The 26,462-nt window shown below is 43.8% G+C and overlaps 2 protein-coding genes across 6 annotated transcripts in view; one reads left to right on the forward strand and one right to left on the reverse strand.

Annotated features, from left to right (window-relative positions):
• Nucleotides 1-26,462, reverse strand: part of MTOR (mechanistic target of rapamycin kinase) — a 101,399-nt gene that overhangs the window by 39,779 nt on the left and 35,158 nt on the right. For all 4 annotated transcript variants that reach the window (XM_075060358.1, XM_075060359.1, XM_032775433.2 and 1 more), the window contains one exon: nt 1,924-1,999. In XM_075060358.1, the coding sequence (XP_074916459.1) occupies nt 1,924-1,999 (76 nt within the window). The remainder of the gene's footprint in view (nt 1-1,923; nt 2,000-26,462) is intronic.
• On the forward strand, nt 19,437-25,768 carry ANGPTL7 (angiopoietin like 7). Of its 2 annotated transcripts, none has more exons than XM_032775435.2 (5): nt 19,437-20,019; nt 22,538-22,641; nt 23,010-23,204; nt 24,164-24,362; nt 25,515-25,768. In XM_032775435.2, the coding sequence occupies exons 1-5, from the start codon at nt 19,641-19,643 to the stop codon at nt 25,682-25,684; spliced, it is 1,047 nt and encodes a 348-aa protein (XP_032631326.1). In that variant the 5' UTR covers nt 19,437-19,640; the 3' UTR covers nt 25,685-25,768. The 2 variants fall into 2 exon arrangements, with proteins under 2 accessions (XP_032631326.1, XP_032631327.1); XM_032775436.2 differs by having other exon boundaries at nt 19,558-20,019; nt 22,541-22,641.

The raw sequence follows: 26,462 nt of genomic DNA on the forward strand, positions 1-26,462 counted from the left end.
CCAAGATGTACCAGCTATCGGGTAAGCTCTTGTGCTAACTTGCGTGAAGGGAGGGTTAGAGATACAACCCTAATTAAAATCTATCTAGGTGCATATGCAGCCCTGCCACTGAAGTAGCTGAGTGCCTACCAAAAATGTAACAATAGGAACAACAATAATATATCTATCTCCATTCCGTCAAAGGAATAGACATCCAAATAAAATGGCTTATTACTCAGAGTTCCTGACTACCCACAATTCTCACAGATGTCAGTGGTACCTCTTGGTAATGGCCCTTCAAAATGGCAGCTCAATCAGTCAGTCAGTTTGACTGACATATACACACACACACACACACACACACTCTCTCTCTCCTCTTCACTTGCATTCAGGAATCTACCCTCCTCCCATTCTGATCTGGTACAGAGGATGGAGTCCGCAAGATGGGCTCTTCTAAAAGTCAGGTCACTTATCTAGGTGCCTAAGTGTGGATTTAAGTGCCTAATTTTAGGCACACAAGCTTGACCATTTTGGCTTTAGCCTCCACTCTGTAGGTTAGCAATCTTGAATTTAGCCATTAGATCAAGCCCACCTACAGAGACTTGGGGGATTAGTTCAGAAGGGGGCTTCCCCTGCTGCCTTTGCCTGAATAAGTACTTTCATTGGTACCTGGCCAGGCAGCTGAGTCCAAAGCACCCGCACCCACAAGCATCACCTGAATCACCTATATTTCCACAGCCGTGAAAAAACTTTGAACGCTGTAAATGCGGCTAGGAGAGCGAATCCGTTCTCTGTGGGACGTGCATACTCCCACCATTCTCCTTTTTATGAGGAGCATTTAAAAAAAAAACATGTGAGCCAGAATAGGCCAGTATTTCTGTCCAAGAGCTTCGCAGTGAGATTGTACTGCACTAATTCAGTACACTAGACAGCAGCTGACTCTCCCTTCCCTCTGTGCTGGACAATCATGTCTGCAGTCCACCACAGACCTGGCAGATAGCCTCTGCTTTCTACTCCATCACTTCTGGCATTTCATTAAAACGTGTCAGGACAAGCAGAGAGAGAGAGAGAACCTCAGGCTGCTCTTCAGAGGTTCATTATGCTTTAAAGCACAACTCATGAGAGCTGAAGGACTGTTCTCCTGCCCACACCTCCTCCTCAGCAACGAAAGAGTGAGCAGCACTGTTCAGAGTAGTCACGACAGGTGAGACTCTACGTTGGTTATAAAACATGTGGAAAAGTGAATGTGATGCTTTTATCATAGCACCCTTCAAACAGTGATTTACTTATAGGGAAGCAGCCAAGGAAATTCTCCCTGTAAACATTCCATACTTCCCAACGAGAAGCAGGTTTCCTGCCTAACCTTCCAGGTTGTTATAACTTTCTGGAGCTTGCCTTATCCTTTGATAAATATATTACAATCACGTTATTTACCTTGGTCTGGTGCTCTGAGACTTACACATGGCTTCCCTCACTCTAGGAATTTCACAGATTCATACAGTTTAAGGCCAGAGGGATCATTAGATCATCTAGTCTGACTTCCTGTATAATACAGGCCATTCAATTTCGCCCAGTTACCCTTGCATTGAGCCCAATCATTTTCACAAACATACTGATGCATCCTAACAGTTCCAAAGTGCTTGGCACGTTATAAGAAGGTTTTAACAAAACAGTATCACTTCACCTGCCACTAAAATATAGCCACCTTTGGAGTGGAACACAACAGCTGATTAACAAGGTGTGGCAACACTAAATGAGTATTTAGGACAGGGAGGAAATTGAAATTGCACGTTGACGGAGTCACATTTACAAGGACATGAGCTAAAGGTATTTTACAGTGAAGAGAAGAAATATGACAGAACGGGTGTATACCCACAGGGGAAACTCTGAAAACATCGAGACGCCTTGGAACAGGACGAGCCAAGCATCTTGACAGAGACTCACCAGCTCCCCAAAGTGCTTCATGGCATACTCAAGCACCCCAGCAGCTGCCTCGGGCTGCTGCAGCTTATTGTTAATGCTAGAAAGAAAAAGGAGAGAAAAAAACATTTAGCAAAGTCACTGATGTTTGAGGACCAGCATAAAATTTTCCCCAACTTTGAGAACAGTGTCAGGTACAACTATTGATGAAACACCACCCCTGCTTTTTTTTTTTTTATTCAAAAGCTGCTTGAGTTGCTGAAAATAACACTTATTGGACTGTGCAAGAGACATATTAACACCACATACACAAGCCAGACAACAGCTCAAACAATATACACAGTCTCAAGGTCCCTTACGCAAGTGGTGATTGCATAACACTGCTGATTCTAAAGAGCAGACTACATAGAGGGGAGGAGGACAGCTGGCAACTGTTGATGAACTAATATTTTCTCCTGTATTCTTGAAGTACGTCCTCTCAAGACTCAGAAATACACATAGCTCCACAGAATTCAAACTCTCTGCTCACACAATGGGGCTGGACTGATTGAGAATGGCTGCAATAATTCCATCATTCCCTCCTTTCTCTGCAAAAGTTCCATTCTCTCGTTTCTCCATGCTACTTATAGGCTGAGACCCCATCTCCCACTCCAGCAGCAGGCCTGGAGAACAGGAGACTAACTGCTCCCCTTCCTCAAGTAAGAATGGAAGCTGAATCAACTCATGACCCCAGTGCTTCCACATCACCTAGGAGCTCAAAACTGGTCCTGGATTGCAGAGCTTTGAATTGCATTGATTATATGCAAGGTATTGGCAGTTCTCAGCAGGCCAGATGGCATTCTATGAACCCCAATGAATAAGAGTGTGACTTGCTGGTTTAAGTCTCCATGGTTGCCTTCACTAGAGCCATTTGTGGAACTGTCACACAGATAACAATGAGCCACCGTTTTGCCTTGTAAAGGTCAAGAGATTGTAGCGAGCAGTGTTTAAAAAATTTATTTTGACATTTTTAATGAATTTCTCTGTAATGGATATGAGGCCTGACTAAAATAGGTAAAACCATCTAAAAACAAATGGACAGGAAATACCTAAAGATTCATATGGCACTACCTGAAAACATGCTGGTGACCTCTGGGATGGCAGGTGTGCACAACAGCTTACTATAGGGGGTTGATCAGAGGACATCTCAGTGAAGGCTCTTTTAGCTGTAACTGTGCATTTGTGGTTGGAACTAACCTTCTGGATTCAGTGTAGGAAAAGACCCAGATCACAGAAATCCCACATTTTTGCATACTTTCTTGCATTTTCAAATTACAGTTAGAGAATCCCAGAAGCATACACGTCCCCAGCAGTGTTGGTAATTCCAGAGTGTAACTGACTATAACTACATGGTGATTGTGCCATAAAATGCACTGCAATAAAATTGGAGTTAGCAGATTATAGCAACCATGGGAGGGAGGAAGGGGAGCGGAGGGAAAAACAGATTTTCCAGTATCTGTTGCTGCCTATATTCAGAACCAGGAAGTATATTTAAAATGACTTGTCCTCCCCCATTGTCCAAGGTAACTGCCCACATTTCAAATTCTGGTGCTGTCTTTTTAGCTACCGATTGCCCAGTTTTCCATGGCAGAGGAAGCCGACGGAAGCCAGAAACAAAAGCCTGCAGAGACCTAACGCCAGTGTTAGTGTTCACAGCTGCCGCCTCCATGTGGGACGCTAGATGAAGACACAGCTGCTCAACTGGAGTGTTTTCACTAATGGTGAAACTCAACCAAACCCCTATTCAATGAACAAGAGGAGACAGAAGTGCAAGGAATATAGTTGTGTGCATTTTTTATATAAAAAATAAATTTGCAAATCAATGTGGCCTTGGCTTGGTGTCGCAAGGCTAGCATATCGCTGAGTGAATGTGATTACAAACGCACCTGTGGAGGAAAGCCAGTTCCATTTGTAAAGAATCACTGCTATGAATGCTGGAAAGGATTCTGTTTTTTTCCTTCATTTAGTTCCTAGGCCACCAGTTTTCCCTCTGTTGGCACTAGATTTAGGGATTCAAATAAGATTTAGTGTAGTGATCAGCAAGAGACTTAAGCACAACTCATGTTTCTGCTCGCGTATTCCATTTCTTCATTTTAATTTCCTCTGATTTACTCTGCCTGAAGCTAAGACTTCCTCTCTGGCCCTTTTCCTCTGATCTTCCTTCACATATGCAAGACCCTTGTGCCATCAAGCACCAGCTGCAGACATTCGGAGCTCCCAAGTGATTGCTGACTTTAAAACAGGCAAACAAACAAACAAAAAAACCAGGACCACCAACCCCTTTGAAGAACTAGATTAGAGATATGTACCAAATAATAATTTGCTCCATGGGAACAGAGAAGAAATAATTTTATCATGTATGCACCCTAAAGGGTTTGGTGCTAGCCTGTCAAATAGGCTCTTGCCATTGCAAATATGCCCACTCTATTTTCAACTCCATGGCTTCTGTAAGCCCTTGTCTGTCTTCTTTTCATTCACAGACTTTCAAGAGTTCCCATAGGAGTGGTTCTCTTGCAGGCCATGGAAGCTGCGAAGTCTCAGCACTCAGCGAGATCAGGCTTGGGGAGAAGAACATAATACCTACTTTGAGCATAATTTACATTCAAGCTTCCTCCAGCCCTCTCATTTAAACACTACAGTAAACAAGCTAGTCAATGCAAAACTGCCTTAGCCCTTCCTCGTGTGTGGCAAGAACAGCACTGGCCCTAAATAAGCCAAACCAGTGACCACTTGGAGTCTCTTCTCTTTTGTTATCCACAGTCTGCAGTTCAGGGGCTGTCCTTCCTCCTCTGGCTGTCGGATTGGAAGGAAAAGCAACTCCACTGACATCTGTTTTGGGGATGGACTGGGGCCCCAGGCACGCTAGGAACCCTACAAATCATAAATCGTACCCATGGCTCCTCATGACATTGAACTAACTGAAGGGGAAGAAAGGAAACAGCCCGAGTCAGATTCTGGTCATTCAACCGACAGCTAATCCTGGCAGCTAGAATTCTTCATGCTTAAACCTTTACCAGCGAACACTCATCTCACCAACATGGTCACAGAACTTCCATAATGGAGGTGGTTGGAAATGACTAGAATTGCCAATTCAGAGTAAAGATGGCTCCAAGTAGTACAGTGTCATACACATTTATGCAGTGCTTTTTAAGTCAGTGTCCAAGCCCGTTAGAAGCACTAATTCTCACCACGTGCCATCAGGTACCGAGATGGCATACCCATTTTACAGATCAGGAAATAGCGGCACAGACACAACATATTTTGATCTCTTTTACCAACAGAAGAACTAATTTCAAAGACCAAAGCCATTGCCAGCCTCTCTCAGTGCTTCATGTCTCTCCCGCTGATTGTTTTTTCCCTTCAATTACAACACCCCTGGAAATACAGATGTATAATGAGAATACCGAGAGAGCCTTCAGCTGAAGTGGCATTGTTCACACTAGCTGAGCTAAGGAGGCAGGGGGTGATAAAGAAATGTTTCAGTAGCCTTCTTAGTGGTATAATAATTTTATTCTTGAAGTTTCTTTTGTGGGGAATGATGGGCTTGTGACTAAACCACCAGGCTCAGAATCTGGAGGTCTGGGTTCCAGCTCTGATTTTCCTGACTTCATCTATAACCCTGGACTCTACATAATCTAGCCTCAGTCTTTTTGCCACTGAAATCAAACCAGTACATCTATTTTGTACAAAAAATTCTGCCAGAGAAGTCCATGATCAAAACACAGGTCCCCTGCAGTCCGATCAGATGAGCTTCTTTACTGTATTTTATTATTGAAGTCCAGGTGTTCCCAATGGCTCTTTAGTAGTTAATATCCATGTTTTCCCAGGTCTGTGTACAATTTAGAGTTTCATTGTCCATGCATGTAGCCTACTTACATCACAACCCTTAATCTGGCTGCATCATGTATATCATCTTGTTTCCTACGCAATGAGAATTCTGTGCACCCTATGGAGCACACAGAACCCATCTTTAAGGATACATGGGACTTTTCAGCCAGGCCAGACTGTTCATGCCACAGTCTAGCCTTTAATGCTGACTCAGGAACACTACAAGAGCTGTGAAAAAGATGGGGCCTGGAACGTTTTGTGCTGTTGCATACTTGAGATAGGAAGAACCCTTTTCCTAATCCCCACATTTCCAAAACGCCATTAATGGGCACCAGAGAGAAACAGGTGCCAACTTAATTCATCCTGCTCTACGGAGACCCAGCTCTGTGCCTCAGAGATAACCAATAGTGGTGCTTTTCCCCTGCCCTAGCACAGGAGGAAGCCAGAAAACCAGCAGGCTAGCTCCTGGTTTGTTTGTTTTAAATCCACTACAAAGCTGTCTCCCGTGGGGCTTCTGGATGCCTAAATGGTCCAAGACCCTCCCTTCCCGCTACAGTGATTTGAAAGGGAAACATGCAACATAAAGGACTTGAGACAGACATTCTGGTACCAGACTGTCACCCACAACTTGTCCCTTACCCATTTAAGTCAGTGCAAGGCAAGGGATGGGAGATATAATCCTATACTTCAAAGAATGCAGAGAGGCACAAATATCTGGGAAAGGACTCCCGGGTTCTTTTCTATACAGTCAGCAACTTCCACTGTGGCCCAGGACAAGTCAGCCTGTGTCAGTTAAGCTAGCTGTAAAAACGGAGATCATGAGACTTAACCTACCTCACCAGTGTGTCGTGAGGCTTACTGAATGAATGGCTGTGAAATGCTCCGGGTGCTTTGCAAAAAGACACCAGCAGAAGTGTGAAATATTAGTATAACGTTGTCACGGGCTCCTGATTTAGTTCTCTCACCCTGAACTCCTTCCAGCCTGGTTAAGTTAGACCAAGCTTCCTCAATACATTTCAGATATCACCAGATGGAGTAGTGAAGATGAAATGTTCAAAATGCACCAAGCTGAATCAGATACTATTGGGCTCTGTATACACAGCCAACCACACATCCCAGAACTAGTCACCCAGGCAGGACAGGTTAGGAATACACCCGCGTCTCAGTGGTGACAATCAAAGAACATACCGCCTCCACAGTTCCCCAGCAGGAGCTAGTCAGTGCTGCATCATAAAAGTGATAAATGTCTGTCACATTTCATAGCCTGATGATTTAGAGAGCCATTGGCAGACACATCACTCCCAGTACCTAAGACAGTTAATTACTTCCAACTTTATCTTTCTTGTCAACGCTTGCTGACAAATTGGCCATTATCTTTTATTCTTCAGCAATTAGCATAGCTCCTTCCTTGACAGCGCTTGGTACTTTCTTTTTTTTTTTTTAATGTGCATGCTTCCCCTTTGCTGTCCAGAGTAGAACGAAATGTTCTGCATTCCAGTCAAGCCTTAACAAGGCACAATTTGTTGTTAGCCTGAGAGGTGGGGGAGGGAGGGAGAGAGGAATGACCTTGACTTAGAAAGGAAGTTGCGTGTCTATAGCTTGGCAGCTGTCCGTCAGGAATATTTCTCTCGCATGATAAAAATTCTGGCCCAGGTACTAAACAAGGGCTAAAATGGTGGTCTTTAAAAGCGAATCTGTCAGTCAACCCAGGTTACTCCTTTCTATTCATCCTCCAGGGAGGTTCTGGAACACACTGTGGAAGGCGCTCAGGCCTGCAAATCTATATTGGAGGTTCATTTGGCAGGAAGAAATAGAGAGGCGACCTCGTGTGTCCTCCCACAACTGCCCACAGGCAGACCATCCCCCTCTCCCCCATCCACCAGGTGAGACCTTCCTATGGACACGGTACAGGATGAAGTTCTACCTGAAAGGGCTCTAAGAGTGAACACTCTCAGTGCAGAATCCAGATTACTGGCATGGGCAGCCCAGGAGCATTAGCAGTGAAGTAAAAACATAAAGCCTATGATTAAAACTAGAGGTTCATATGGGGAGAGTTTCTATGTGCTCCCTCTTTTCGTTATCCAATGCAGAAGAGAGGGTTTTCTTAAATTTAAGAGGCGATATCTCCTCCTCAGCCTCCAAAAAAGGAAATATTTCATTATTTGTTTGTTTTTTTTAATCAAGCATTTTTTCCTATAAGAATTAATGTGATGAGAATTCCCTAAATCCAACCTGTGCACTCAGTTGGCAAAAGCTACTAAACAAAATCTTCTCTTTACTAGAGCAGCAGACAATATTCTTGTTATCTGTAATGACACCTGTTGTCACAGGATCTGGCCATCTTATATTTGTTCAAAAACAAAGACAGACTCAATTCTGATTATTCTGGATGAAGAAGCAGGAAAATAAGACAGAGGAATGAATGGTTCAGTTTCCAAAAATACCTTCAACTATTACCCATTTGGGAAGGAAAAGAAGTCAAAAATAATTTTTTAATTTTAAATTTTATTTGAATGATTCACAGGAGAACAAAACAGGAACTCAGAGTGTATTAAGTACAAATCAATTCTGGGCATTAAATAGAAGAGTCAAATATTACTTTGTAAAATGTCCTTGAAATAATCCCAAAAGAGGAGCCTAGCTCAGCTGTTTATTTATATGACTGTAGCGCCCAGAAGACCCAATCAGGATTAAGGTTCTATAGTGCTAGGTGACATACAGATACAGTCCCTACCCCAGAGAGATACTGACAAGCAACCAAAAAGCAGGCAAAAGGGAGGCAATAAAACAGAGATACAATTTTTATATACAAATAAATATGATAGTTATGAAATTACATCCTTTCCCAAAATATCAATGTACCCATCTGACTCTCAGCCTAACCAGCATAAGTTTGCTCATATCTTGTAGGAATTACAACAGAAGAGGGTCTTTGGCAGGAACCCACCGGCCAAGCATGCATTGATAGGGCCCTACCAAATTCATGGTCCCTTATGGTCAATTTCACAGCCATAGGATTTGAAAACTGGTAAATTTCACATTTTCAGATGCCTACATCTGAAATTTCACAGTGTTGTAACCGTAGGGGTCCCGACCCAAAAGGAGATGGGAGGAGGGGCGTTGCAAACCTGTTGTAGTGAGGTAATGGAATTGCCACCCTCACTTCTGTGCTGCCTTCAGAGCTGGACAGTGCGGGGAAGGGGGTGCAGACTGATCTGCAGCCAGGAGAGATACCCAAGAGCAGCCTTTCAGGGAAAGAGCAAGTCTTGTCCTGCCTTAGCCCTGCCTAGACTAGCAGCTTGCTAGGGCGCTCCCAGCTGCACAGGTAAGATAAGATTCAACTACACAAGCCTCCTCCATCTGCAGAACTTCTGGGGCTGCTGCCCAATACCAGGGGGAGGCACCCGGAGGTGGGTCTGGTCCCCTCGCCCCCAGTGACTGTGCAGGGGATGGACAAGTCCTGTACCTCCCCAGCCCAGCTGGAGCTAGAAGCGCTCCTAGGGACAAGGGGACATTGGATTTCATGGGGAAGGGCTTATTTTATGGTCCGTGATGTGTTTTTCACAGCCATTAAATTGGTAGGGCACTGGACAGAACAAATGTCGATAGCTTAGTGGGGAGGCTGGGTTGTATTGCTGGTGATGTGGGCTTCACCAAGAGCTGCTGTCTGGGTCTTAGGATACAGTGTCTCTTGGGAATAAAATGGTCTCTGCACTGCTGTCTGGCAGTATCACAAAGGAAGGACAATGCTGGACTGAAGGAATGACCAAAGAAAAACAGGAATGGAACTAGGAGAGGACAGAGTCACAAAAGCCAAGGGAGGACAGAATCTTAAAGCAGGTGTCACTGAGCATCAAAAGCAGCAGAGGGTTCAAGAAAGTTGAGCATGTAGTAAAGGTCCTGAGATTTATCCAGGAAAAGGTAACTGGTAAAGCTCAGTGAGATAGCAGCTTCGGTGGAGCAAAGGGGACAGAAGCCAGGCTGGAGGGGTTCCAAGATGAAGTTGGTGTATAGGAACCTGAAGAACAGTTGAAAATGGTATGTCTGATGGATTCAGAGGTGCAGGCCCGAAGGAAAAGGGATGGGTAGCTGGCAAGGCAGGTTGGGATTAAGTGCAAGTTTGCTGAGGACTGGGGAGAGCAGAATATCTTTGTATTTTGAGGGGAACAGCTGTGCCAGGATTGATGGGGCAGGTTTGCAGTAGAAGTGACAGACAAAGAGGCATCCAGAGGGTTGGAGAAATACATTAGCTATATAAATGTACTGATTATTTTATCACAATAGTGTCCGGAGGTCCAGTCAGGATCAGGACTCCATTGTGGTAGATGCCATATAGACATATGAACACAATGGCCACTGTCGCAAAGAGACTACAATTTAAGATGACAAGTGACTTGTGAAGGGTAGGGTAGAGGGATACGATTTTTATGGAAATAGAGATGCAAAATTTTAATTGTTAGATAAATAAGAGTGCAGCTTGGCCTCGTTCACCTCCCAAACCATCATCATCAATTTCTTGCAGATAATATGGCCAAGGCAGGTCTCGGGGAGAGAGCTGAAGGTAGCTGCTTATGGATAAATGCAGGAAGGATGAACCAAGTTAGTGAGCAGCATGGAAGAAGGCACAAAGGCACTTCTGTGAGAAGCTGATCGAGCAGACATTCCCCACTGCATGCTTCCACCATTTTTCTTCCGAGGACAGCTCCTGAAACTGCCACACACTTAATGTGTTACTGACTTTCTGTTAAACGTTACTTAAGTATAAATAGAGGTTTCTTTAACCACGGCAAACCTCCAGTGAGGCAGGAAAAAATCACAGTAATGACTGGGAGAGGGCGGGTAGGGGGATCCAAGGTGGCAGTTCTGAGCAGTGCAAGTTTGCATACTGTTCTCATGTTTGTATGCAATAGGGGATTATATGCACTGGCAGAGAAATGGAGTTGATGATTCCAATTGGTCTTATTCATCCCTACTATGTATGATAAAGAGTAAAACAAATCCCCACAAAGCCCGGTTCATGAATCACTGTGCACCCTTCATTAATCTGACAGGTGTTGTTTGAGTGATACAGGTTATAGTTCATATTATACTGCAGAGCATTCAATATGCCGTTTCTTGAGAGAGAGAGAGAGAGAGAGAGAGAGAGAGAGTGTGTGTGTGTGTGTGTGTGTAAGTAAGTGGGGTTCGGCCCTATCCTGTTTGAGTCCGAGTTTCTTGTTTATTAGCTGGATTTCTGCCTTCTCTCCTCCCTTAGAGTCATCTTTTCACCTCACTGATTATTGAAGGCATATTGACAGCTCATTAAATCACCATTACCATAGCTTACTGGAATGTATTTTCAAAGGGAAACGAGTCATTTAAAAACTGACTCACACCTCTTTGGAGACCAGCTCTTTTGAGGCTGGGGGGACAGACTGTGCTTTTCCTGGAAGCCACACAGTAACATGACAAGCAGCAGTGTCAACACCTTCAAAACGTATGCTTAAAATTAATACCAATGGAGTATTTTCTCCCCCCTCAGATTTCAAAGACTTACTGCTGTCACTCCTTTTCAGGCAGGTTGAGGGTCTGAGACACTTGCCATTAATGCATTGTTCAGACACAATCTTCTAAAATTCTATTACATTCTTAAGGAATTACAAGACTGTTTTTCAGTTATTGCTGCCTGGGACTGGACAGAGAACGAACAGCGCTAAAGCATTCAGGCACACACAGAATCCCGAGGGGCTAATGTTCCAGTCAGGCAGAGCCATCAGTAGCTTTTAGTCAGTGTTGTGACTGGGATTCATAGCAATTTACTGGACTAGAATCAGGTGGATATTTTCCTCTTAGTTTCCAGAGAAAAACGATCTGCAAAATCTTCCAGGATAAAAAGATGCGAAAACATCCCCAAGGCAGAATTGGCTTTGCTGGCCAACCTCAGCACAAAGCGAGTCCCCCATATAGCCCTCCCCTTAACAGGTGACACTGTCAAACGAAAACATAATACCACTATAGAAATCCATGGCACGCCCACACTTTGAATACTGCATGCAGTTCTGATTGCCCCATCTCAAAAAAAATAATTAGGGGTATGGAATAGCTTCCACAGGACAGATTAAAAAGTATGGGACTGTGCAGTTTACAGAAGAGATGATTGACGGAGGGAGGGTATGATAGAAGTCTATAAAATCATGAATGGTGTGGAGAAAAAGTGTAGTTTACCCCCTCTACTTAAACACAAGAACTAGGTCACCCAGAGAAATTAATAGGCAGCAGGTTTAAAACAAACATAAGGAAATATTTCTTCACACAATGCAGTCAACCTGTGGAACTTGTTGCCATGGAAAGGCCAAAAGTATAACTAGGTTAAAAAAGGAATTAGATAACTTAATGGAGGATAACTATTAGCCTAGATGCCCAGGGATGCAACCTTATGGTCTGGGTGTCCCTAAACCTCTGACTGCCCGAAGCTGGGACTGGACGACAGCAGATGGATCACTCAATTGACCTGTTCTGTTCATTCCCTCTGAAGCATCTGGTGCTGGCCAGTGTCAGAAGACAGGGTAATGGGCTATGGACCATTGGTCTGGCCCAGTATGGCCGTTATGTCTTCAAGCTGGGAAAAAAAAGGTATGTTTTCAATGCAAGATGTTTTCAGTAGGATTTCAGCTTGAAATAGGTAAGACCGTCTATCTTTTTCCCCCACAAGTGAGCAGGCAGACACACCTTTTTTCATAGTGAAGACCTTTTTTCATAGAAGACCATGTTAACTTTGCCTATACTTGCACACTCAGTGGTGCATTCAATATGGGCAAAAGATGAGTCCCTTATACTCACTGCTTGTCAATGTAAAACACTTTGCAAATAGATCTCCGAAATAAAGAGACTCCACTGGGGTCTGGTGCTGGTTCACTCAAATCACAGAGAAAACGCCATCGGCCCGCTGAACTCAAGTGAAACCTACTTTTCTTTCCTCCCTAACCTCTTCTGTATTGCAGGAGTTGTTCTGCTTTCAAAGTGCCGATTAATCAGTTAAGTTAATAACAAACATCTGCAATGCATTTTACCAACTTCCAGTTACCAAATGTAAATTATTTTTATTTTCAGAAGAGTTTGGCCACCATTTTATATCTTCTTGAGGTTCTCTCTGAAAAAGGATGTCAAGGTCCAAATTATCTTTTTTGTGTGAGGGTTTCAATTGCTTGATCCAAAGTGAAGAGCAAGACAAAATACTTCCTAACTATATTTTTAATCCTATACAATTTTTCTTTTTAAACGAAGAAGGAGCTAGCTGCATTGTCAGCTGATTACAAGCATCATGGGGGAAGATCAAAGCTGCAGTCAGACATGGGGAGCAGAAGGAAATTTCTATAGCTTTTTTAAGGTAAGTTCTGTATTTTGTTTTAGTGTGAACATCTATGGAATTCTTCTATTTCTTACCTTAAAAGAGCTCTGGAAATCACCCATTGTTCTCTCTCTCTGGTAGCATGCTGTCTTCCTGTCTGGATACCCATCATTAAAATGGCAGCCCCCAGCAGGAACACAACTTGGCAGCTGTGTCCAGTTTGGGGTCCCACACTATAAGAAGGATGTGGAAAAATTGGAAAGAGTCCAGCAGAGGGCAACAAAAATGATTAGGGGGCCGGTGCACATGATTTGTGAGGAGAGGGTGAGGGAACTGGGATTATTTAGCCTGCAGAAGAGAAGAATGGGGGAGGGAGGGGAGGGGATTTGATAGCTGCTTTTCACTACTGAAAGAGGGTTCCAAAGAGGATGGATCTAGACTGTTCTCAGTCGTACCAGATGACAGAACAAGGAGTAATGGTCTCAAGTTGCAGTGGGGGAGGTTTAGGTTGGATATTAGGAAAAACTTTTTCACTAGGAGGGTTGTGAAGCACTGGAATGGGTTACCTAGGGAGGTGGTAGAATCTCCTTCCTTAGAGGTTTTTAAGGTCAGGCTTCACAAATCCCTGGCTAGGATGATTTAGTTGGGGATTTGTCCTGCTTTGAGCAGGAGGTTGGACTAGATGACCTCCTGAGGTCCCTTCCAACCCTGATATTCTATGATTTCATAGCAATGGAAAGGATTTGATAGCATTATTTTAAAATAAAGTATATGATTTCTCTAATTTCCACAGTCTGATTTCATATTTTATGTGGAAATCTAAAGCAGCAGTAAAAACCACAGCTTTTTAAAATGCAGACCAGTCAGGTTGCAACACTGGAAGAGTGTTTCGGTCACCGCGGTTCAGAACAATTTAGATCCATTTGTGGCACAGGCTATAATCACAGAAAAGAATGAAAACTGAGGCTAATAAAAGTAATCAAAAGGTGATTTCCACTTATGTGGTCTGCATACATAATCCTTAGCAGCCAGGTAAGGGCAAAGAGTTTGGTAAAGATAGTTTGGCAAAGAAAATCACGGATGAGTCACTGCACATTTTGATAAAATCTAGGTTTTAATCCATGTTTTTGATTTTGCCTTGATTGTGATTGTGCAAACTCCTTCCCTCCACCCCAGTCCTGCTTGGCCAGGCATCCTGGAAAGCAATTCCCTTTCTTCACACTCATGCATAGTAGCAAGGATGGTTATTACAAGAGGTGACCAGCTAATGTAACAAGACAAAGGTTATTGGGGTGGGGGGAGAAATCAGTAGTCTCAAAAACTGATGCCCAGGACAAACTCATCGTCCTAATGAGCAAGGACTAAATACTCAAGTCTTCAGCAAATTGTTTTAGCGTTGCTTAAAATATAATGCAACTAATGTTAAGTTATGAATGCATCAAACATGCACTGAATAAGAAAGAGACTTCTGTATTGTAAAGGCTTTTCAAAAAAAATCAGACAAGGATTGGGGGTGAAACAAACAAACCTATCAACAGAGCTGCTACCACCAGAAGGAAAAGAAAAGAACTCATATGCTGGGCTTTCTTCTCTCCTTAGGTTCTCCTGCATATCTAATAATAGAAAGATTCTCTCTCAGATGCCCCTGGTTGCTTTCCAGTGCTCCTTGCTCTCCGAAGGTCACCAACAATATTGTCTGTCATTCAAAATTTGTAAGATATTTGAGAACTGAGAAGGTAAATGAAAACAGACTGGATCCCTCCCTTACCTTCTCACAAAAAAACTTTAACAGACATCTTTCAGGCGGCCCCAAAATTAATCTTCCCCCAGTGAGTGGAGAACACACACTTGCCATCTTGCATCAGCCAGGAAAGGTTTCAAAAGCTTGGTAGGAAAGGCACATTTGTGCATTAATGCAGATGCACAGAGGCTATGCAAGATTAGGGAGTCAAAACTGAGGTCAAACCCCTCTTCTCTTCTCCTCACCCACTGAAAGGCTCCCTTTCCCATTGTTCTGAAAGTGTCACCCATCTAAATCAAGTTTATTTTTTCCCTGTGCAGAAGTGTGGGGAGCTCTCCTCTGGGATTAGAAGCTGAGGCTTTGTGGAAGCTTTGGGGAACACATAATCTTCTGGCAGAGGGAGTTCCCTTTGCTGGCCAGTTTCTCCAATTCTATGGTTTATTTGTGTTCAGGCATCCCTGAGTCCTTGATTCAACAAACTTTTGAAAAAAGAACTCGCCACTAAACCTCTCCATCAAGCTACTAAACATTATTCCCATGCTTGGGAACAAATGTTTTGGGAAACCAATGCCAGCGAAGAGTTGTTTTCAATAACCATTGCAGTGATTGACTGTTCAGAGGCCACGCCAATCCCCCTTCATCTTTCCAGTGAAGTCTCACCACATCACTTACAGGCCCTGAAGTTGGCTAGATTCCCAGTGTTGATATAAAAGCCCACACACAGCTTCCTGCTGATGTAGGGAGAGGCAGTGAAAACCATAACAGAATTCTCAGCCAACCCTGTTGGAAATGCTGCAGAAAGTCTCCCTCTTGCTATCTCCTGCCCTTTAATAAGTGAGATTTAATGAAGGTAGTGAAGGAAAATAGCAAGGGAAAACATTTAGGGGAAAAAGGAAAGACCAGAAACAGAGTGTCTTTAGGCATCAGATATGCAAGGTAAGAACACTGCCAAGCTAGTATAAATATCACGTCATTCCAGGAGTTATACCAATGATGTTTTAAAAATCAGGTCACTTCACTTCCTCTCTCTTCCCTCAGATACTTTAGTAATTAAAGCTAATAAAAGCAGTAAGTCTTTCTACATCTCTTAGTTTTTATTCTTAGGAACTGCATTTCTATTGTGCTTCTTTGTTTTTGCAACCATAATAATGGAATATATTTACTGGCTGCAGCAACAAAGACTGTAGAGGTATCTGTCCTTACTCATCCTCAGTAAAATCAGGATGTGGTAATGGGAATAGATTTGTCTCTCTCAGAAATAATTCTTCCATCAGATTTGTGCCTCCAGCCTGGAAGCCTGCAGTATTCTATTCTCTCATATATTCGATACATTCTCTATTACTGGTTACATAACCAAATCACTCGGACAGTCAACAATTCTATTTGATGTTAATAAGAAATCAGTTACTAATTGTGAGCTGCTGAGTTAAAAACAATGAACATGAGCATTATTAAAATATCCAACGCTTAAACTACACATACATTTATTATTACACATCTGGAGGAAATACACACATCTCTAAGGATCTTTTGCTAGGAGTAGATTTCCTGGAATTTGCCAGCAGTGAAGAATCTAATAAGCACCTTGTCATAACAGTGGGTTATGTCCCTAAAAGTATTTACTAGCTGCATGTTATGTGCTCTGCAATGACAAACTACCAAGTAGTCAGTTTGCCTTCTAGTCTTAGCTTCACCCGCTTTGAACTTGTACACCTGCTGGAACAGCTCCCAGAGGAAGGAGTAACTTAAGCCCAACACTGATTTAATCTATCCCGCCAGGTCTAGGAGATAGCTTCTTCTAATTAGAAAACACTAATATACTCCTAATTATGTAACACCTGCTAGTAATACAAGTCCTGTTTGCTTAGGGAATGGCACGAAGCCAGATATAACCATATTCAGAATCAATTGTGGGTTACAGGATTGCAACAGAACAAGGAAAATAAAGTTGTCCACACTTCCAATATACAAGTTTGCTTGGTTTCCTAGGTTTGCCCTCTTCTCCGTTCTTGTCTACCAAGACTCATTCCTTGTTAGCTGTTGTACAGCATAGACACCAAAGTGCTTTAGCAAACGGAGTATCATCCCCATTCTAAAGACAGGGAAACTGAGTCAGAGAGAGGTGAAGTAACTTGCCTCAGAGGAAACAGCCCTGGGGCAGGACCAGAAATAAAACCTAAGTCTCCTGTCTTCCAGTCTAATATCTTCACCACTGGACCAGTTTCTCCTCTGTATTAGAACTCTTGACTGAAGGCAAGAATTTGTCTGAACATTGGGTCCTTTCATTACTTCAATGCTGAAAGCAGGAGGATGTATTTCAGTGTCCCTTGGGGACTGCAAGTGCCCCTCCACTGCCTATACCCTGTCCCCAATTTTTGAGATTCATATAGTATGGTGGTCATAAAGATGTAATCAGGAGCTAAGAACATTTGAAAATGAAAATGAGTTTCAGGAAGGTAGAACAGCAGCAAAGGTGGGCCACGTCCCTTTGTCAGAGGGTAGCACATCACTGACAGGCTTCACTTCTATTTTAGGACTGAGCACCGCTGATCAGCTTTACTGCTTAGAAAAAATAAAGGAGGCTGTTAGAATTTCAAAAGAACACCAAGGATTTGACCACAGCAGGGACACAAGTGGGAGCATGCTTTTTTTGGGGGGGGGTGGGGGGGAGAGAAACAAGAACCCAGCTTAGTCCACTATTGGTCTCTGTTTTTGACAAAAACATGTTTCTCATCACTTGCAGCCCGACAAGAATTTGCCCCCAGGGAAAGACAGAAGCTCTGGCTAGAAGAGGGTTCAGACAGGATTACATGCAGAACAAAAAGATCAGGCTTTCGGTCTGCGTGTGGGGCACATGCTGGTTTGTGGTATAAAACACAGTTTTGCTACGGAAAGTTCTTGAAATGCCAGCAACAGAAAACAAGCAACAGGAGAGGGAGCTGCTGTACTTTCAAACAAAAACACCTGTCACTCCTGACTGACGGAGTCTGGTGGCATCTCAGGTCACTGGAAACATGTGGGAGCTTTGCCTGCTAATGCCTCAGATGGCAGGGGTGTGCCCTGAGTACAGCACACAGGAGGGGTTAGCCACCAAGACACCCGTGCTACATGCTCAGAGATCTCTACCCCTGCTCTTGTCTCTCCCCTGGGAAATACAGCGTCTGAAGCAATGTGTAACCATGCTTCATCTTTGCAAATGCTCTGATGCTTTCATCTTCCCACTCTTCTGAACCCTGCCAGGACACCACAGCTGTTTTGCTGAAAGGTTACTACTTGGCTGGCCCGTTCATCCATCCTTACAAACAAAACATCTAGCAGTAAGTTTAACAAGTCTGAGGGAGGAGTAAAAGCTGAGTGCCAGAGCAAGTTATGTTTCCATAGGTCCAAGATGCATCAGGGACTAGTAAATCAATTAACCTAATTAAAACCTTATCACCATGTATCCTAGTTCCTTTTTAGACCAGTGAGTGACTTCCATGTGGAACAAGATGGCTCAATTGTGTCTTTCGCACTTTCTTCCTACCAGGCACAAACGAGATTAATTGATTTATTTTAAAAACAGGCATCCATGACATTTACCATCGGAGCAGCCAGACTGAATAAAGCCCTTGCTCCATCTATTTCCTTATCCTGCCTCCAACAGCAGCCAGGACAGAAGCTTCAGAGGAAGGCAGAACAATCCTTGTGGATGACAGTTACAGAATAATCTGCCGAAGAGAAAGTTTCTCCTGGTTTATGTCCTGAACTATGAGGGTTTAATATGATTATTTTTAATCCTATATTATATATAAAACTGTGGATGCTCTAATTATCCACATAAATGTCTAATTCTTTTTCAAAAGCCTGTTAGAATTCTGGCCTCAGTATCAGCTCACCGGGTTAATTATATGTTGGGTAAAAAAAAGCATTTCCTTTTGTCAGTGTTAAATTTGCTGCTTTTCGATGTTACAGAATGTCCCATGTTCTTGTATTATGAGAAAGGGTAAAAAGAGGCACATGATTTACCTGCTCTATAGTCACCATTCTATACTACCTCTTAGTCATCTCCTCTCTAAAGTGAACAGTTCCAAATCCTACAAGACACATACTCCAGGAACAACAGATCCTCTAGAGAGAGGAGGACTAGCCGTTTATGGGATGAAATGGCTAAAATAGTCTCGGCACCAAATCAAAACGGAAAAGCACCCAAGAGATACAGCTCATGTGGAATACTTCAAATAGGACTGTCAAAGCTAGGAGCATTCCGCACAGAAGTCACCTTGTTCAAATTGCTACAAAATCATCCCTGTTAGAGAACCCTCATGTCTTGGACCTCCAATGCTGTTATGTTCTCTGACGTGCCAGACTTAGACACCGAAAGGGCTAAAACCCAAATGGAAACTCCCATGAATTCCTAGCCCGCTCTCCCACCCGACAGGGCACAGGTGAGTGGAAAGAAGTCTCCTCCCCACCCCTTTTTTGGCCTAAGTCTATGTTGATTTCAGCCCGTAGGCACTTGATATGAACAGATTAGCTGGGAGGGGCCAGAATGCTGTGTACGGCTGCAGGGGGGTGGAGGTACACAGGAGAAAAGATATTTAAGATGCTGAGAGAGAGAGACTTCCAGAGTGCACAGACTCCTACAGGAAAGTGCTGCAGAAGTCCCCTTTAGACTCCACCTTCACTGAGCGAGAGGGGGAGAGAAACAGAGTTAGGGCACCAGCGTGCTGTAGCACTTTCAGAAGAGTTTCACACGTGCCCCTGCTGCACTCACAGCATCTGCAGTGGACTCAGAGAACTCAGGAGTTCTCACTGCTGAGAGTGAAAATGCCAGTGAAAGTCTCTATGCAACTGGCATGGCTCTGTGTTATCACCTTGTCCTTGGCCATCTACCCAGTGTGGCTGCAGAAGCCTCCCAAGAGGAGAACGACCAGCGGGAACACCCAGCTCAAACTGATGGGCTGCTGTGATGAGATGAAGGACCTCAAGCTGCAGATAGCCAACCTGAGCACCATGCTGGGGACGCTGAGCAAGAAGCAGGAAGACGACTGGATGAATGTGGTTATGCAGGTGATGGAGCTGGAAGGGAGCACCAAGCAGATGGAGTCCCGGCTCACCGAAGCTGAGAGCAAGTACTCTGAAATTAACAGCCAGATAGACATCATGCAGCTGCAGGCAGCCCAGACGGTCACACAAACCTCAGCTGGTAAGGACGGAGCCTCTAAGCTCCCAGATGCGCCTCTTAATGCAGAACCCCAACTAACCACCAACTTTTAACCTATCCTAGCATGTCCCATTAACACAGCTGGTGACTGTGCCTACTGAACGCCAGTCTACCCAGTGCACTTCTGCAGATACAACAGCGCAAAAAGCTGCCAGGTTTATTTGGCCAGAAATCCACAGATCCAGTTAGCAGTTTACTATCAGATATGCTCTCTGTTAAGGGTTGGGGGAGCAGAACAGATGCTGCCATTGTAGTGAGAGGGACTCATTTAATACCGCCCCCCCCCGTACCCTAAAGTACTATGATCCCAATCTGAATAAAGAGGCAGTCAGTTTGTGTGGGAAAACCTCTAGCAATAATATGCCCATATCATCCAGAACACTAGTAGGGGATCAAGGTTTAGTTAAACAATTGGAGGCACTTCTAACCACCACTGCAGATGCAACACCATCTTTATGCCTGTCTGATCCAGAATAAAATAAAAAAGGACATCTTTTGAATAATAATTCTCAGAAATCCAAGGGTATAGATTATGCAAAATCCCTGATATAACACAAACACATTTCAATAGTTTAAAATTCTCCCTCCTTCCCTGGTATAGTGTTGCAGGAAAGTTTCACAGCACATTTGCTTTGGATATGATGAGGAAAGTCTACTCCAAAGAGAACCCATTCCAACAAGGTTAAACTTCCTTCTAAAGACTACTATTGCCTGGGGTGGTTGTATGTGCTAAATGCCTTAATTCTGGGTCTGTTTTACAATGGGGAAAAAAAAAATCTCAAACCACTAGTGTTTACTAAATTCTGCTTAAGGAAAAGGTTTAATGTCATTAGTTTGGAAACATTGCTCACTATTTATATCCTCTTAAATAAACAGAAATGTTTTACTGTAATGAGTCTCATCAGGGGTATAGTAACACCACAATGTGGTTTTGTAAAATAAGGCAGCACACAGAGAAAGCCAGCCAAGTAGGGACTTGAGCAGCCAGATGCAGGGAATTCATGCCACCAGGTGAAAGTCATTCACCCTGCAATATGCTGAAAAAACCGTTGGGAGGGATAAATCCTCATCCCAGCTAGCTTCTCTCCTCTCCTGTAAAAGCAGCCATGTGCACCACCTACCCTCAATCAGCTTCTATCCAGAGAGGAAGGGGGGCTGGCAAGGCTGAGATTCAGATGAGCTAAATGCCATCCCCACCATCGCAAACTGTGATACAGAAACTATCGCGCAATGTGTTTTATTGACAAACTCAGCTAATCTGCCCAACCGCATGATCAGCACAGGCAGCTGATCTTGCCTTTCTGTCACGCAGGGACCTGTGTATGAAGGGACATTTTATTCACACTGGTAATTTCAATACAAAACAGAGATGGCTGTGAAGGCTGGAGCTTTGCGCACTACAGTAAGAGGTTAGGAGGCTATAAAGTTGAAAGAAAATGGACCCTGTTCTGATTCTGCTAGTTACACATACAAGCCATTTATTTCCTTGTATAGCACAGCATCTCTGTCCTTTCCTCTCCAGATCCAGAATAGAGCTCTTCAGAGCTACCCCATTTTAGTCTCCCTCACCCTACCATCATCTGCACCCCGAGACTGTGGCCACCACACAAGGGCTTCAGGCACAAGGAATCCCCCATAGATTCGCTTCAGAGCAGGCCAGAGGGGTCGCTATTGAACACTTGGCACTTCCTCCCTCTCAAAAGTGCTGCTTTCAAAGTACCCCCACCTCCTGATGGGTGGGAGAAGAGACACAAGACTGCATGCTGTAAAGTGCTAAGGCAGCCCCCCGCCAGAGCCAAGCACAAAGCCACTTACTTGTACATTTTATAACCAAGCCAGAGATGACTAAATTACATTCAGCATTCTTTCCTGTGTGCTAGAATTTTAATGCCATCGTATTGTGCTAAGCAGCCATAGAAAGGGTTAAATCTTCATTTGCTTAGTGGAAAGATATTTTAAAGCGCACAAAAGTATTTCCTCCAGTTGTACTAATGGATTATTTCAGCATCTGCAAATACTGTACCTAGACATGCAATGGGGCTTTGCAATTTGCTTCAAGGCTCAACCACCCATCTAGCACCAGCCTGATCATCACTCTCATTTTTAACAAGTGCCGTCTCATTTTGTGGGCTTTCCAGATCCTATGAGGAGTATTTTCTGTTTAGAGAGTGAAGACAAAAGGCTTAGAAATCCCACATCCCACAGAAAGCATCTCATATTCCAATGCTGCCACCTCTCTCTCTCTCACCTGCAAACCTGACCAGCACCAATACTCCTGCCACACAGCTCATCTAGAGTTGAGCAGCCTCAGGCACTGTTCCATGCACACATCACACCCCAGGCAGATTTTTCTCCACCCTTTCAGACTTCACTGGAGATGCAACAAAATGGCCTCTCTGAATGTTTATCTCAAGAACTGTGTTAAAGCCTTGGAGGGCACACATCCGCGGTAGGTGGTCCTTCTCCTGCTCAGCATCTTACTTCCTGTGTTTGATTCAAGTAGATGCTGTTTATGACTGCTCATCTCTTTACCAGAAGAATTACAGAATCTCCGGTGTTTACAAGCTGCCTCCAGATGAATTCTTGGGGAGCCCTGACCTAGAGGTAAGAATGCTGTGCATACACAGTGCATGCCTTTGGTTCTAGCAGAGCTTCTTCAATACTGTAAAGTTGAAAAACACTTAGAGCGAAGTCCAGTTTTTACAGTGCCGGAAGGAGGGAGCTGGCATATTACATTTAAAATCCCTACAGAATCTTATATAGTAGGGATGGAAAGAGTATATTGGAGAGAGAAAAGCTCAGGGCAAATCAGGTTTTCGTGCCTCTTTGCACAAACCAACAAACTCCCTTGACAGATGAGGTTTGGTGCAGAGTGTGTCCTGCCCTGCTTCCTGATCTTGTATGCAATGAAATTGGAAGTGGGACTCTGTAACCCTACTGACTGGTTAGCACTGCATCCTCTCTTGCTACAGGTGTATTGTGACATGGAGACAGACGGTGGTGGCTGGACCATCATCCAGAGGCGCAAAGTTGGCCTGATCTCTTTCAACAGAGATTGGAAACAATACAAGGAAGGATTTGGCAATATCCGGGGAGATTTCTGGCTAGGGAATGAAAATATCTATCGGCTCTCCAGGCGCCCAACCCTGCTGCGAGTAGAGCTGGAGGTAATTCACAGGTTCTTGCTTCCAACAGCAAAAGCTTCTAGTGCACAGTGGTTCTTTGGTAGAAAGTGCAATCTCCTAACAGCGATGGAGGGCTAAAAGACTCACATATTTAGATTCGAGAGACTAATGCGAGAGAGACCTGGCAGCAACATTAGGGGCACAACAGAAGCATATTCCCCAGTGTTTACTATCGGTGTAACAGAACCTTCACGGGGCTACAGATTGGATCTTGGGTGAGCCACAGACTCTAAAGGATTCTCAGGTGAATTTTGCCCATCACTGCGGTGAACAAGGTCATAGCCCAGGGTGGAGGGATTATGCTGCTGACCATCTTTTAGGGATTTAAAGATCCACAGGGATGCCCAACTACAGATTGGAGGGACTCAAGCTCACTCCTTTGGGGAGGAGTGCTGCAGAGACAGCATGCGGGGAGGAAGGAGTGCTTTGCATTGCCCAGCAGCAACTTCTCCAGTCTATTAATGGCTGGCGAGTTATTAATCAGTCCAGGTCCTAACTGGAAGAATGGAAGCTGTAAGTGTGGGGCCTTGAGAGATGGGCATGGGGTAATGGACAAAATGGTGGTTTGTGGGGCTTCCAGAGAATCTAAATGCCACTCCCTGAAAAACCAACTTGAGTTAGTCCACATTTAAGATAAGGCTGTTGAATGGAAGGGAAAGGTACCAGATTTCTGCGTATAGAACTTAATGTCAACGCAGACCATCTAGTAAGCATGATGCCTTGGTAATTCACCAGCCTGCTAAGCTAAGTGAAAATTTGTTCATCCTAGTTTGCCATAGGGGAGTTCCTGCAGTCTAGCCTGTAGTCTCTATTTTAAAAGAGAAATTACTATTGAAAACTCAGCTAATGTGCATCCCAGGTAAACACAGCTGCCAAAGTCTGCCTAGTACTTTTATTTAAAAACAGAATCTTTCCTCTTCACCCCTCTAATCCTGTGGCAGGACTGGGAAGGCAACATCCGCTATGCACAATATAACCAGTTCACCCTGAGCAACGAGTTTAATAGCTACCGCCTTTTCCTGGGGAACTACACCGGCAACACAGGGCATGACTCCCTGAGGTACCACAACAACACAGCCTTCAGCACCAAGGACAAGGACAACGACAAGTGCGTGGATGACTGTGCCGCGCTCCGTAAAGGTAAGACACACAGATTCCTCCTCTGCAAGTGTTTGAATGAACCACGCTATGCAACATATGGATGGCATCACGGTTACAGAGACTAATCAATTGTTTTAAGTTGTTAACATTCTGATGGCAGATCAGTGAACTGATGAGTGTTTCTAGAATATGTCAGTTATCTGGACAATCTAAGAATTGAAACGGGATCTACTCAGAGCCATAATGTGTGTTATAGACATTAATGATCCCATTGCACTTTCCACAGGAGTGCAATGGGATCACTACACAGTTGTTAAGTGTACTGTGCATCAACTATCTGCTTGGCTATTCCAGAGGTGGGTGAGATTATCCCTGTGTATTTTTTATATTCAGTTATAGATGGAAGGTACTAAATAAATGTAAGACTATATATAAAATATGGGCTGCAGTGACTTGTAGAATTATTTTCATCTGGGGGTTCATGCACTTTGAGCTCTGCTCTATTCATGTTGTAATGAGAGCTTCTGGATGGAATATTCTATTCAGCTTTTTATACTGTGCTCATCACCAAAGTAACTGAGTGCTTTTGAACTCACTCAGTTATTTTGAATTTCTTAATACAGCCCCAATACGTAGAGGGATAAGCTTCACCTCTGTAGGCTTTATGGTGAAGTAATTATAGCCCCCAAGGGAAAAGTTTCTGAATTCAGCTGTTCTACTTTACTGTTGCCTTAGTTGCAAAGTATACCCTCGGACAAATTGCATTCAGATGCATACTAAAGCCAACCAGCTAAGAACACTAAACAGTGTCCTCTGCTGACCTTTTGTTTTCAAAGAGGGAGAGAGGGAAGAAATGGAGATGAAACTTTCAAAAGGTGCATCAAGTGCCTCAGACAAGAACTTTAACAAAGAGACACTGGGCTTATTTGGCTACATCATCTTGGTGATTTGCCCTGTTCACTGCATCTCTGAACTCTTCAAAGAAGGGCTCACCAGACAGTGTGTCTTGAATTTAGCTCCTGTCTCAATGTAATGACAGCTGCCAAGGTCACAGGCTCCCAGAATGAATTCTGCACCCTAGCCCCTCTCCCACTCCTTCCCTGCAGAAGGAAAATTGTTCACTTCATGAACACAGAATGTCAGTGTTAACTAAATGGTAGACAAAGGCTTTTTCTGTTTGTTTCCTGCAAGGTGGATACTGGTACAGCTGCTGCACAGATTCCAACCTGAATGGGGTTTACTACCGCAAAGGGGAACACACCAAAAACATGGATGGAATCACCTGGTACGGCTGGCATGGCTCAACCTACTCTCTGAAAAGAGTCGAGATGAAGATCCGCCCAGAGGATTTCAAACTCTAGGGGGAAGCAACACTCAATTGTAAAGCTACGGTGAAAATGCTGCACTGAGAGGAAACAGCCTGAAAACTCATAACCAGCCACTGAAATGGTTTAACTTCATCTAGAAAGTGTGCGAACGCAAGCGCTACATACACTGACTATGCATCACACATTAGTTCTGAGGCAGACTCGGGAGAGAGGAAAGGTACCAGTTCTCTTCTCTTAAGGCATTCTCCCCCCAACAGGATACATACGATGTTAGAATAGACACATCCTGCAGGAGCAGCATCTTCAGGAAGGATATGTTGTGGTTACACTAGCACTGGGATTTACAGGGTTGCCTTATTGTTTGACCAGTTAGAGTTTAGGAAAAATGCAGCTTTTACCCTCCTTTTTGCCATCTCTTAGATTCATTGAGGGTGAATACAAATCTTGCCAAGGAAGAGAGTTTCTACCAAGACCCAAGAAACAGAGGAACAGGGCTTTTATTTCAAATCCTTCAAACATCTTAGAAATATCCACAACGAGATGTTCCTCCAGTGCATGTTAATTGGCCCATTCTCCCCATGTAGGAAAAGCTAGGTTGAAATTTTAGGTAATTGCATGTTGCACCTGCTCTTTCCTGAAGTCTCATCACCACCTTCCAGCCACTAGTCACAGGAAAACACCCATGCAAGACTATACTCCCAGGGACGTTGCTTTCTGAGAGAGACCTCAAGTCCCATCTGCTCTAAGCTATGTGGAGGTGGGAGATCTATACTAGAAAGCACATGAGGGACTGGGATGCAACTCTCTGAGC

Source organism: Chelonoidis abingdonii, chromosome 23 (assembly GCF_003597395.2).
Source record: "Chelonoidis abingdonii isolate Lonesome George chromosome 23, CheloAbing_2.0, whole genome shotgun sequence".
Lineage (NCBI taxonomy): Eukaryota > Metazoa > Chordata > Testudines > Testudinidae > Chelonoidis > Chelonoidis abingdonii.